The sequence below is a fragment of the Antennarius striatus genome, chromosome 8, assembly GCF_040054535.1.
Source record: "Antennarius striatus isolate MH-2024 chromosome 8, ASM4005453v1, whole genome shotgun sequence".
NCBI classification, from domain to species: Eukaryota; Metazoa; Chordata; class Actinopteri; order Lophiiformes; family Antennariidae; genus Antennarius; species Antennarius striatus.
Window position 1 is genome coordinate 6,589,198 of NC_090783.1, and position 12,649 is coordinate 6,601,846.

Sequence of the window (12,649 nt, forward strand, 5' to 3'; positions counted from 1 at the left end):
AATACTTAAGTACATTTAAAAGCAAGTACTTTTTTACTCTTACTCAAAGTAATGTATTGACTGGGCTACTGTTACTTGTAGCAGAGTAAATTTTGACCAGAAGTATTTGTACACTTACTCAAGTACTGGGGTCAAGTACTCTGTCCATCTCTGCCTTTTCATGATTGTCTAATTTAAGTAGCATTATTGATTTGAAGTGTTACTGTCTATCCATCCATCCAACTATCTACGGTCAAGAGTCGGGGTACACTCCGGACGCGTCGCCAGCACATCGCGGGGCTGTGAACGACCAATGCCTACACCATTTCCCGTGAATGCTTTTACTTTGAAAATGTAAACGGAAACGCGGGTTTGGGGCTGACGCTCTTCGCACGCGCCTGCCGCGCAGGGAAAACGGAAAGCAGGAAGTGAGGAAGAAGTTTCGACAATGAGACCATTGCTGCTGTGCTGTCAGGTTGGCCGCGTAGTGTCGGTTTTTGGTTCATTTTCAGCCTCTCGAAGCAAACTAGTAACGCAAGTAGCAACGGTCGGTCATCAGTGTTACTTTAGAAAAACGATGCATTATCAAACGGAGGAGAGAGGACAAGCTAATTCTCCGGACTACCGGATTTATTTTAGTAAGTCAACCGTATTAACATTGCAGAACACATCACGTTTTGGCACATCTCCAGTCTCTCTGGTCTAGAGTCTGACAGACGATCACAGTTCAACCTCAAGGTTAAAGTAAACGTGTTACCTGACAGTCACACGTGACACCAGCACCTACATGTAATGTTATCGTTTAACAGGATATATATGTGAGCAGAAAGTAGGAGGATGTGTGACAGTAAGACCTCACGCAGTTTCATTTCTTCTGTTTTAAAGGAGCAATATTATTCTAGATGTTCTGTTTGCATTTATGGTAATATGATTGTTTGGTTTTAACAGTGATTAGAACTTTGGTCCCCCCCCCCCCCAGCAATTGTAATAGGCTGCATGCGCGGTGGCACATTCGCACTTGCGAGTAAATACAGACTGTAGAGCAGTGGTTCTTAAGCTTGTTGGAGGTACCGAACCCTGCCGAATTCATATGCTCACTCACCGAACCCTTCTTTAGTAAAAAAAAACTTCTTTTTTTTCAAATTTAAGACATAAGTATATGTTTTAATGGTGTATTTAATGAATTGTGTATTAATGTCACCTTTTTCAAAGAACAAAACCACAGTGCATGAACTCACATGAAATGACCTACCTGCCACTCAGTGTGACTATTGCTGTTGTTATTGAGAGACCAATTCAGATTCACGTGGCTTCACCTTGGCAAGTGCTACTCTTACGTCATTTTCACAGCAAAGTCTATTTCTTTTGTTTTTCTTGCAGCTTAAGGATGTGTTCCTTAATTTCTGCCTGTGCGAGAGTAGAGTTGCTCAACTTGACATTGTAAATCATGCAGAACGCCGACTCCCATCACGTTCCCTTATACAGTACATGTAAATTCACGTTGCACATATTCGTCCAACCACTGTCTTTTTGCAGTTACTATGAATTAAAATATTAAAGAAATCAGATAACGTACCATCATGACAGGCATAAATCGACTACTGAGTGCACAAAATCCTATGTTGCACAGGTAGGCTAATCGAAGTAGTGTGATCACCTGCAGCCAGTGATGGCTAAGGGAGGCGTGTCATCACGAATTGACACAATGTGTCAAACGTACACAGTGATTGGTGTATGTTCGGCATAAACACCCGACACGATGTGTCAGGTGTTTTGTCTTGACCTCCTTCTCCGCCGAACCCCTGAGACCGACTCACCGAACCCCTAGGGTTCGATCGAACCCCGGTTAAGAACCACTGCTGTAAAGCCATCCATGAGAGTTTGGACTACAGTAATATGTATGTGTCTGATTGTGCATGTGTTGTTCTTGGCTTGGCTTGGGGTGGGAGGTGTGGCACTATGGGTGTGTCTTCAGAAATGAATAACTAATGCCACTCACCTGTGATCACCGGTTACTTGTAGTTATGACGTGGGGTGAGCACTGGAGTGAAATTTTCTGTTGACCACTTTGAACGCCTTGAAGGCTTTTTTTTTTTAATGAATTTTTGTTTCAATATTATATACTGTGAGTGGCACACTCTAGTTAGTTGAAGGGGGATGAAAATGAGATGAAGACCTTGTCCTTGAGAAAACTAGGTCAAGGTCAAATTTTAACTTTTGTATACAGTAATCCCTTGTTTTTTGCGGGGGTTATGTTCCAAAAAGAACCCGTGATAGGCAAAATCCATGAAGTAGAAAGCTTTATTTTTTTTATAATTATTATACAATTAAATACTCTATGTACATTCAAAAGAAAGAACCAACCATTTTAAAGGATCAAATATTTGTTTCACAAATAAAAGTACTTTAGAAACTTTTTTTCAACAAATAACTTCTGTACTGTACTGTCAAATAATAACTTTAATCATCAATGTGAACAAAAGGCTTCAGATTGCGGAGATTAGCACCGCCCACCGCGACCCGAGTAATTGAATTATACGGGAGAAAATTTAAATGATTATGAAAAAAATACAAAGTACAGTCGGACAAATAGTGACTCCGGTGTATTTCACTGCTCTTCAGACTGAGTCGCTGCATCCTGACTCCGCTCTGCAGTGTTTTCTTCTTTTGAAGCCCGCGGTGCAGGTGTGTTTGTTCGGGGGAAGAACATAGTGATAGGCAGTTGTTGTCGCTCTTTTTTCTTCTTTGTAAAATGATCCTTATACACCGACATGTCACCATCGATTATGTTGGAGAACTGTAACATACACCTGTAATGTTTTTTTTCCTGCAGTCATTAATCCACAGAGCTAATGCAGACTCCATCCTTACCATGGTCTTGTTGTGGACAGTTGCAACCCTTTTTGCATCGTTATTAAAACTTATTGCTGCTGTCGTCCTTATGTTTTTTTCTTCCTTCTTTATGGAACGAACGGAAGATTCATTAATTCCGTAATGCCGACCTACAGCAGCATAGCTTTTACCTTCCCTTAGCATGTCCAGAAGTTGAACTCTATCTGCGATGGATAGCATCTTCCATCTTCATTTGTCAGCCGCAACATGGACTGCCAATATAATTTTACAATTTCCACGGTCTTTCAATATTTTTATTTATTAGCATGACATACTGGTCCTGTCTGCTGCTGAGATTTACAGGCAGAAATCTGGGTTGATATGTTCTAAACTTTTGCCAACCTTATCTGTTATCACAAATTTTAAGCAAACCCAAGGCAGAAACTGCTGTCCAGGAGCAATTTCTGTGTGCACAGTTGTCTTTAAATTTCACATATTCTTGTGTACGGATGTTGAGCTTGTTTTTTTTTTGTCTTGTCTTAGGAACCTCAGAAGGAACTTATATTTCACCGTTCCATGACATTCCACTCCTTGCTGAGACAGAAGAGGTAGGTAACACTATGTGATCAGAAATTCTTTTCTGTTGATCATTAATGTTTTTATAATTTCTGTCTTTTAGATAGATATAGATAGATAGATACTTTAATAATCCCGGAGGAAATTGCACATATCCACTGCTCAGCCAAACACCAGGAAAAAACAAAAACAAAACAGGACATACCACAAGACATACACTAACAGGCACATGTAGCATTAACAGGACATATACTAAACTATAACTAAAATATAAACAGTATAAAATTAAAATATAAACAGTATAAAATTCAATTAAATCCATTTAACCACGTGCTGGCCTCCCCCCCCCCCACTCCTCCTGAGAGAGTCATTGTACCCCCTGATGGCATGGGGCACGAAGGAGGACCTCAGCCTCTGTGGAGGTGCTGTGTGACAGCAGTCTGCCGCTGAAGGTGCTCCACTGCTGGGAGAAGGTGGTGTGCAGGGGGTGGCTGGTGTTGTTCATGATGGCCCTGAATTTAGACATGGTCCTGCTCCCTAGAACTGTCTCCACAGAGTCCAGGCTCAGCCCGACCACTGAGCCCGCTCTGCGGATGAGTCTGTTAAGATGGTCCATATCTCTTTTCCTGGCCCCACTACCCCAACACACAATGTATGACAGCACACTGGAGACTACGGACTGATAGAACATGAGAAGGAGCTTAGGACAGATGTTGAAGGAGGCCAGCCTCCTCAGGAAGTACATCCTGCTCTGCCCCTTCTTGTACACACAGTCCGAGTTGAGTGACCAGTCCAGTCTGCTGTCTAGCTGCAGTCCCAGGTACTTATAGTTTCCTACCACCTCCACCTCACTGCCCTCGATGATCACTGGTTGTGGAGAGGAAGGTGCCCGCCGGAAATGCAGCACCATCTCCTTCGTCTTGGAGATGTTGAGCTGGAGCTGGTTCTGCTGGCACCACTACACAAAGTCAGCCACCAATGCCCTGTACTGCCCCTCATCACCCTCACGGATACATGCCACAATCGCAGTGTCATCGGAGTACTTCTGTATGTGGCATGTATCCGAGTTGTGCTTGAAGTCCGATGTTTAGAGGGTGAAGAGAATGGGGGAGAGCACGGTCCCGTGCTGCTGGTCATCATAGAAGACAATCAGTCCCCCGTACGAATGTACTGGGGTCTGTCCGTTAGGTAGTCTGTGATCCAGCTCACGAGGTAGGGGTCCACAGCCATGGAGGTCAGTTTGTCCTGCAGGAGCCGCAGCTGGATGGTGTTGAAGGCACTCGAAAAGTCAAAGAAGAGCACCCTGATGGCACAGCCCCCGGTGTCCGGGTAGGAGAGCACACGGTGGAATAGGTACAAGACAGTGTCGTCAACCCCAACCTTGGCCTGATAGGCGAACTGGAGAGGGTCCATTGCACCCTGCACCTGTGGACGCATGAGCTCCAGGACCAGTCGCTCTAGGGTCTTCATTACATGAGAGGTAAGAGCGACTGGTCGGTGGTCGTTGAGTTCAGTAGGGCGTACTTTCTTGGGTACAGGGACGATGCAGGAGGTCTTCCACAGTGACGGGACCCTCCCCAGCTGCAGACTGAGGTTGAACAGTCGCTGCAGGGGGTCCCCTAGTTCCGAAGCACAGGCTCGGAGGAGTCTTGGGGAGATCTTATCCGGTCCAGCCGCCTTATAGGGACGGAGCCTCCGCAGCGTTGTCGTCACCAGGTCTGCAGTGATGACGGTCTCCATCGTGGTGGGAGCAGGAGGTCGTGGCGAGGTTGGAAATCCAGTGGTTGAGGTGGGGCCGTTGAGCTTTGTAGCTCTTGGAGTGGGCTCGGGAGAAGTGGCAGGGGCAGGGGTGGAAGGAGAAGTGGCAGGGGTGGAAGGAGAAGTGGCAGGGGTGGAAGGAGAGGAAGCACGGGAGGAGGGAGCATCAGTGGAGCGGTCTGCAGGGGCCTGCTCCTCGTCCCAGGAGAGGCCTGGGACGAGGAGCCGAGAGTGGTGGGGGAGCTGAACCATCATTTTAACATCATTTCAACCACCATTTTACACATCAATGGGGGCATGTAGCAGGCGTTGACAGAGGAATCTCTTTAACATTTAATAGCTAGCCGAGACAAACAGCCTGTTTTCAGTAGAGAGGATTTAAAGTAATTATTAGCGGCTGACATTAAAGATCACTGATCAGTTTGAGGAAAACCTTTTCAAACACAGTGTAGTTGGACATCTGGCAGCTGTGTGAAATTAATTAAAAATAGTTTGATATGGGAACTTTAATTGACAAGACTCTTTTGAAGACTGACTACAAGAAGAGTTAAGGAAGCCATCTGCTGAAATTAAATGGTTTACACCAACACTAGTATCCTTCCCAGCCTATTACACTACAGTTCACACTCTGAATCATGTGTTACAAATGACTGAGATGATGAGTGGAGCAATAAACTGCCTGAGTCTCTAAAGAGTTCTAATGACCTGCAATAGTCTTGGCAGGTCAACAACACATGTGTAATCTCCTCATTGACTGTCACCGTGTTAATGACCTCACAGGAAGGTTCAATACGAGGAACTCCCTGTCAGACAGAAGTGAGGACGCCTCATGGATGAAATGCAAAATCTGTTAATTCAGAGGCAAAAATGTCTTCATTCAGATGCTATTTTTATTCAACCTCTTAGGAAATCAACTGATGTTAAATGGGAGAGGTTTATAATGCCCCCATCGACCCAGGACCACATGCTGTTCCTGCCTCTTGGAGAGATGAATAGCAATCTTTGAATTTTTGAATAACAATAAAAATTGATTGGCATGACTGGCTTTTCATGTCTAAGACACACCTGTGTTTCATTAGGAGACAGAATACGGCCTCTTATTTAGACAAATCCTATATACTCTATAAATTGTTTAAATGATGCCGTCTATTATTTTGGAGCAGAGGAGGCTTTTGAAAGGAGGGGTGAAGGGGATGTAACTTGTTTATTCCTTTACTATTGAATGCGGTGATACCTCAGAAAAACCTCAGACACAGATCTAACATCTCCCCACACCTTGATCTTGTAGATTATTGTGTTCTGTTAATATTTTTTTTTACATAGAACCAGGCTGTTTGCAGATCAGGTGGGCCAAGTCATAAAAGGTGTCTTTAGTGGGTGTATGAAATAGTGTAAATATTGCTTTAGCAGTAGAAAAAAAATTCCCATAACCAGAGATTGCTAAGAGAGCTCTATGCATTTTCATTCAGTTCATGCCCTGTTTTCAATACCAAATATTAGGTTAAGTGCTAAAATGCGCTGTTCTGTGTCTTTTACGTTTGTTTGTGTTCATTAAATACTGCACAATTCATGTATCAAAATCACAATCACAAAATCTTTTTTTTTTAATTGAAAGGAAATCAATGTGCCAAAAAAACTGAAGAGAAATGAGAGTGAGGTACTGTCTTATCATTTCTTATATTTTTTGCGACATGAAAACTTTAATTCCAGCCTATGTTGTATTTAGATTTTTTTTGTACTTTCAGGTGCTCTTTAACATGGTTGTGGAGGTACCTCGATGGTCAAATGCTAAACTGGAGGTAATCAGGCATTAGATACAACACCTTAAAAATCAGATTATTACACATCACAAAGACAGACATTGGAATATTTACACTTTTGATAAAGCTCCATGTATTCTTGATCAGGGACGTAATCTGTCATTCCATGATAGTACCTGTAGATTAAATGACAGAATTTATTACAGCAGTATCTCCAAGCAATTTTATTTTTTACGCGATGAGACCCTACGTTGAGTTTTCATCTGTGCTATTACATGTAGCTTATCAGGAACTTCAGAGCGTGACAAGAAATCGCAATATCTGTCCTTTTTCTGAGCTGTTATCTGGCGTTATTATTATTTAACTAGCTAGATATTAGTAGTCAAAGGCTTAGTATTGATGAAACAAGACAAACCAAGGCATGGTTAAACACTGGCGAAAACACACACAATTGTCAGTACACACAGTAACATACTTATCATTAATGGTTCCAGATTGCGACTAAAGAGCCACTGAATCCGATCAAACAAGATGTAAAAAAAGGAAAGCTCCGGTTTGTGGCCAACATTTTTCCCCATAAAGGCTACATTTGGAATTATGGAGCTTTGCCACAGGTGAGGGGACTGAAATAGATTTCAGTCTATTAAAGGTCTGGGATGTGTCAGTACTTGAGCCACATAGACCTTACTGGAAAATATTTTGTGCATTTATATTTGCAGTTTTATCCTAGTCGATGGCTAATAAAAGAAAATTGATGATTTTATGTTTTTCACTGTACTAAAATTTTTTGTTATATATTGTTGAATGCTTGCAAAAGACATGGGAGGATCCAGACCATAAAGACAACGAGACAAAGTGCTGCGGCGATAATGATCCTATTGACGTTTGTGAGATTGGTACCAAGGTAAGACTAGTACAGCACTATTCTGTATTTAAGTTACCTTTATAAAATACAGAATGTTTTTTGTTTGTAATATATTATTCAATGATTTATGGTTGATTGCTCTGAGTGATTATTTGAAGCGTGGTGTTCTGTTTTGCAGGTGTGCTTTCCAGGTCAGGTAATCCAAGTGAAAGTGCTCGGTATCCTGGCCATGATTGATGAGGGAGAAATGGATTGGAAGGTCATAGCTATCAATGTCAAGGACCCAGATGCCCAAAACCTGAACAGTGGGTATTTTCTCAATGTCAAAGATCATCTAGACATCAATTTACACTGATCTTTCTGTAGCCCGAAGAAATTTAGGTCAGGAATCACGAGCACAAATTGGAGAGATTAGGGTTTTACTTGGAAAAACCTCAGATTCAATGTCAATGCAGAACAATGGAAGTAATGCAGAGAATTTCACGATTATTTAATGCTCAGATATACAGTACGCCTACCATAACTGTTTTATGTATGATTACAATGCCCAAACCTTCTCTTCCAGTTTTTAACAAGGGCAGATACATTTCTCTGTGAATCCTGTTTTTTCCCGCTCTCTCATCGTTGCTTATTCTGTCTTGTGTGGAGAACTTCTGTCTGCACTGTCTCTGTTTGCAGAGACTGTGAAACCATTTATACCATTTATGGAATTGATAAGCTGGGTTCTCCACTGAATTGCGAAAATCATTTCAACAAGGAATCCTGGTCCGGGGGAACCAATCTCTCCTGACGGGACGTTGGGCTACATGAAGGGACTCTTAGGAGATGTGGAGAGTCGTATTCCTGGTGGTTCTTTCTGTGGAAGACGTTTAAGATCTTTACCTGTTTGGATATATGATAACAGGGCTTCTGCTTCTTGGAGTGAGCGTTACCCTGTGTATCGAAAAATTTGAAAGACTTCAGCAGATCAATAAGTCCAAAGGCTGACCGCCTTCTTAGGTGAGATGGTCCAGGCAATGGATTCACAGACTGTGGTGATAACCACAAGATGGATTACATCTTGGGGGAGCTCGCTGCTCTGCACTGCACAGTGAGAAAATGGGAGCCCAGCCGGACTATAGAGAGAACTGAATTGGCAATGTCCCTCAAATCCAAAGCCATCTTTTTCCCCTATTCTGGCACCTCCCCCCCTGTCATCAGTTGGCAGCTGATAACAAGAAATTTCTCCTGAGGATACAAGGACAAGGCGGGTTCTCTCCCTTCCCTGACACCAGTTGACCCTTTGGCACACACATCTCCCCTCTGCCTGACCCATCATGTGATTGGTGTTATGTCTGTGCATACAGTTGCAGCGTTGTGGAGAGTTGCTTTTTTTCTCACCCTTTCCCTCCCCCACTGACCCATCTCTCCCCCTCTTTAAGTGGCAGCACCCCACAGAGGTAAAGTGGCCCAGTACACCTCACTAGTAAACTGTGTGAATGTAATTTCCCCACAGGGATCAATAACATACTGTCTCGTCTCTCATCAGATTCAAGTGATTGAATCCCTAAATCCTTTTAGCTTGGAAGTTCCATAAATAGTAAATGGAGCTAAAACACTAGTCTAAAATGTTCCCAATGGTATTTGCTTTGCCAACATGTCATTTACTGTGTCTTTTGTTAAGATCTAATGTGTTCATTCATCCATTCATTCATTCATTTTCAATACTCATCTCCTCCGCTGTCGTGGGTCGCGGAGTTGCTGGAGCCTATCCCAGCCGACTTGGCGTGAGACTGGGTACACTTCTGGCACGATGCCAGTGCACTGTGGAGCCACATGTAGACGGACAAACACGCATGCACACACTCACGTCTACCGGAAATTTCAGACCGGCTAATTCGCCTCAAGTGCATGGTTTGTTTGTTTTTGTGGAGGTGGGAGGAAATCAGAGAATCCAGAGAGAACCCACATTGATACAGGGAGAACATTCAAACTCAGTACGGAGTGGGACTCGAAATGGGAAGTGCTTTGGTGTGCGGCGACAGCACTACCCGGCGCTACCATGCTACCCTTCTAATGTGTTCAGTGCATCTTTATTACTGCATTCAACTTTTGAAAAATGTGTGATGTCATTTTTTTAAAGCCTACATTTATTTGTTTCTTTTACATCAGATACATCTGTGAATACTTTGATTTGGTATTTCAGCTTAAATAATTACAATTTTTATTTTTTTTAGTCCATATGGAAGAATACATATCCTTATTCTCTGGTCTTTTTTTGTTGAACATGTTTGTGTTTTTCTCAGGCATCGAAGATGTCCGCAGGAGCCGACCTGGTCACTTAGAAGCCACTGTTGACTGGTTTAGGAAATATAAGGTGCCAGATGGGAAGCCTGAGAATCAATTTGGATTTAATGGGCAATTCAGAGACAAGGTATCAAGGTCTTTCTAATAAATACTGGTGATAGATAAGAGAAAAGACAGGTTTTATATGAAGTCTAGCAGTTTTAGCTGCTTAAACTGAATTCCTTAATTGTGCCAGTAGAGGCGGCAGTAGCTCAGTCCACTAGTTCTTGGGCTGAGGATGGGAAATGTGGTCAGTTAAAGTCGCATGTGGACGAAAGTGTGAACTGGTAGTGGAGAAGTGCCAGTTGACCACCTGACCACTGCATAGGTACTGTTGAGCAAGGCACCATCCCCTTTACAAGTTGCTATCGGGGTGTACCATGAAGGAGTTGCACACCGCTCTACCTCTCATCTGCATGCTTACAGGCCCCTTGTTTGTGTATGTCATGGGTCTGTACACATATGTACACACGTGGGATTAACAAAAATGACTAACACTAGAGTAGGCAAATAATTTCTCCTACATGGAATTAATAAAGTTTATTGCTTCTTTTTCAAAAAAATAAATCAGCATTTTGTACTGATGTTTGTCTCCTATCCATAGGACTTTGCAATTGAGATTATTAAGTCCACTCACGAACACTGGAGGGCACTAGTGGAGAAGCAGACAAATAGTGGAGGAATCGCATGGTAAGTTGATGAAGTTGAAACTCATTTAGTGTGCAAATGTTTGATGTACATCGTCCTTTTATACTCCACCACAAAGTGGGTGGAGACAATAGGAATGAGTTCTTGGGTGTGTGGGTGTAGATGTGTATATATGTAAGAGTGTTACACTTCAATTTCATTTTTAACTGTGATGTCATACCATAGACTGATTTTGAAATTGACTGCTGAAAATTTTTTACTGCAGTTTTATGGGCTTTGGCTATACTTCACTTTTATATTTTAGAATTGATTTTTGATAAAAGTTATGAATTTTTAGTTTTAGAATTCTGCATCTTGTGGTTGGATGTATTAAAGACTGTCTTTTTGTTTAATTTTGTTCAGTGAAAATACCACCTGCTCTAAAAGCCCTTTCAAGTGCAGCACAAATGAGACCAGAGATGTTGTCCTGTCGGTGAGTACTTCCACATGCTGTCATTTCACAAAAATAATAGCAAAAACTTGTGTGTAAAACTTTTTACTATATGAATTTTGACATCTCAGGCCCCTGCATTTGGTAATGCACTTCCAGTGTCTTCAGAAGGTAAGTAAATGACATATAACCTCCACTAAATTTAGTTGATTTGAGGTTTTTGTTCATTTTGACACTTGTGTGAATCTACATCTTTTCTTGAACAGTGGATAAGTGGCATTTTGTCTAAGGCTCCAAAGGCAGTCTGGAAAGCATCAAAACCTCCTGATGTCATATAAAGCAGCTGCTTCTTTTGTACACAGCTGAAGTGTTTTGGTAAGGACCCAACTGTATTGTGTTAGGGTTATATTAGATGTTGTGTTTCATCCATGTTCACAATGTTATTTGTTGAAAAAGAGGACATTTTTGGCAAATACGAGCCAGTGATGACAGTATCTGTACGTTTTACATCAAGACTGAACAGTAAGATGTGTTTAGTGTTCAAACTTGCACTAAATTGCATTTTCAATTTGTTTCTTAAACTTTTAATTTTAGTCATTTGTGCAGTGCAATTTGTATGAAACACATCAAAATGTATTCATGTTTGAGTAAATAATAAAAGTATTGACTGAGACATGATCTCTTCTATCTTCATGTGTAATTACAAATTTAAAAATCTAAACAAGTGAACATCAATGCATAGAATGTAGATAATGTAATGATATTAACTTGGAGTAACAAATAAAATTCCTTTAAATAAATATAGATTTTATTTTAAAAAAACACCCACATCTCAGCAATATCAGGAATGATATAATAAACAGCTTTCAAATAAACTGAATTCAGTACATTACAATACTTACAGTATTAATACCCATCATTAATTCCATTTTTTAGCATACCAAACTTCAGGAAAACAAAGAAAGCCTTAAAACATAAAAAAGACAAGCAAAAAGTTGCACTTTTTTTTTCTATTTTTAATGAATTTAGTGTTGAACTGCGAAAAAACCAAGTATGTATCAACTGCTAACTTTTGAGCTAGGCACATATACTGTGCTCGCTAAGTCCAGGAAGTCATTCAAGTAATGTTGACTCAGACACACTGTGAAGCGTCTTCAAGTATGGCTATGCTTTTAACCCGCTATATCTGAGACACCTTGGCTTTCTTAACCACAACCTGCTACTGTAGCTGGGCGCTGAACATCAAAATTCAACATTTTTTAATGTAGATTTATTTTACAAAATTTAACTGTTAAAAAGAAACTAGGACTTCTAATGTCTGAGCAAACAGGATACCATAACTGTAAACATTACTTTGACAGTGAGCATAAATTTACAAAGACTTCCTGGATAATCTAACCATGAAAATTCTTTTTACCTGATAGAGCCAAAAGGGGACTAACGATAAACTGAGGATTGATGATAGAGGAGTTGTGG

At 41.3% G+C, this 12,649-nt stretch overlaps 1 protein-coding gene across 3 annotated transcripts; it reads left to right on the forward strand.

Annotated features, from left to right (window-relative positions):
- The first annotated feature begins 385 nt into the window (after positions 1-385).
- Positions 386-11,844, forward strand: ppa2 (inorganic pyrophosphatase 2). Of its 3 annotated transcripts, none has more exons than XM_068320598.1 (12): positions 386-617; positions 3,355-3,419; positions 6,761-6,802; positions 6,891-6,944; positions 7,400-7,519; positions 7,723-7,809; positions 7,949-8,075; positions 10,056-10,183; positions 10,700-10,785; positions 11,146-11,215; positions 11,305-11,344; positions 11,440-11,844. In XM_068320598.1, exons 1-12 carry the CDS (start codon positions 428-430, stop codon positions 11,460-11,462), a joined length of 1,032 nt encoding a protein of 343 aa, XP_068176699.1. In that variant the 5' UTR covers positions 386-427; the 3' UTR covers positions 11,463-11,844. The 3 variants fall into 3 exon arrangements, with proteins under 3 accessions (XP_068176699.1, XP_068176700.1, XP_068176701.1); XM_068320600.1 differs by having other exon boundaries at positions 392-454; XM_068320599.1 differs by lacking the exon at positions 7,400-7,519.
- Positions 11,845-12,649: the final 805 nt, after the last annotated feature.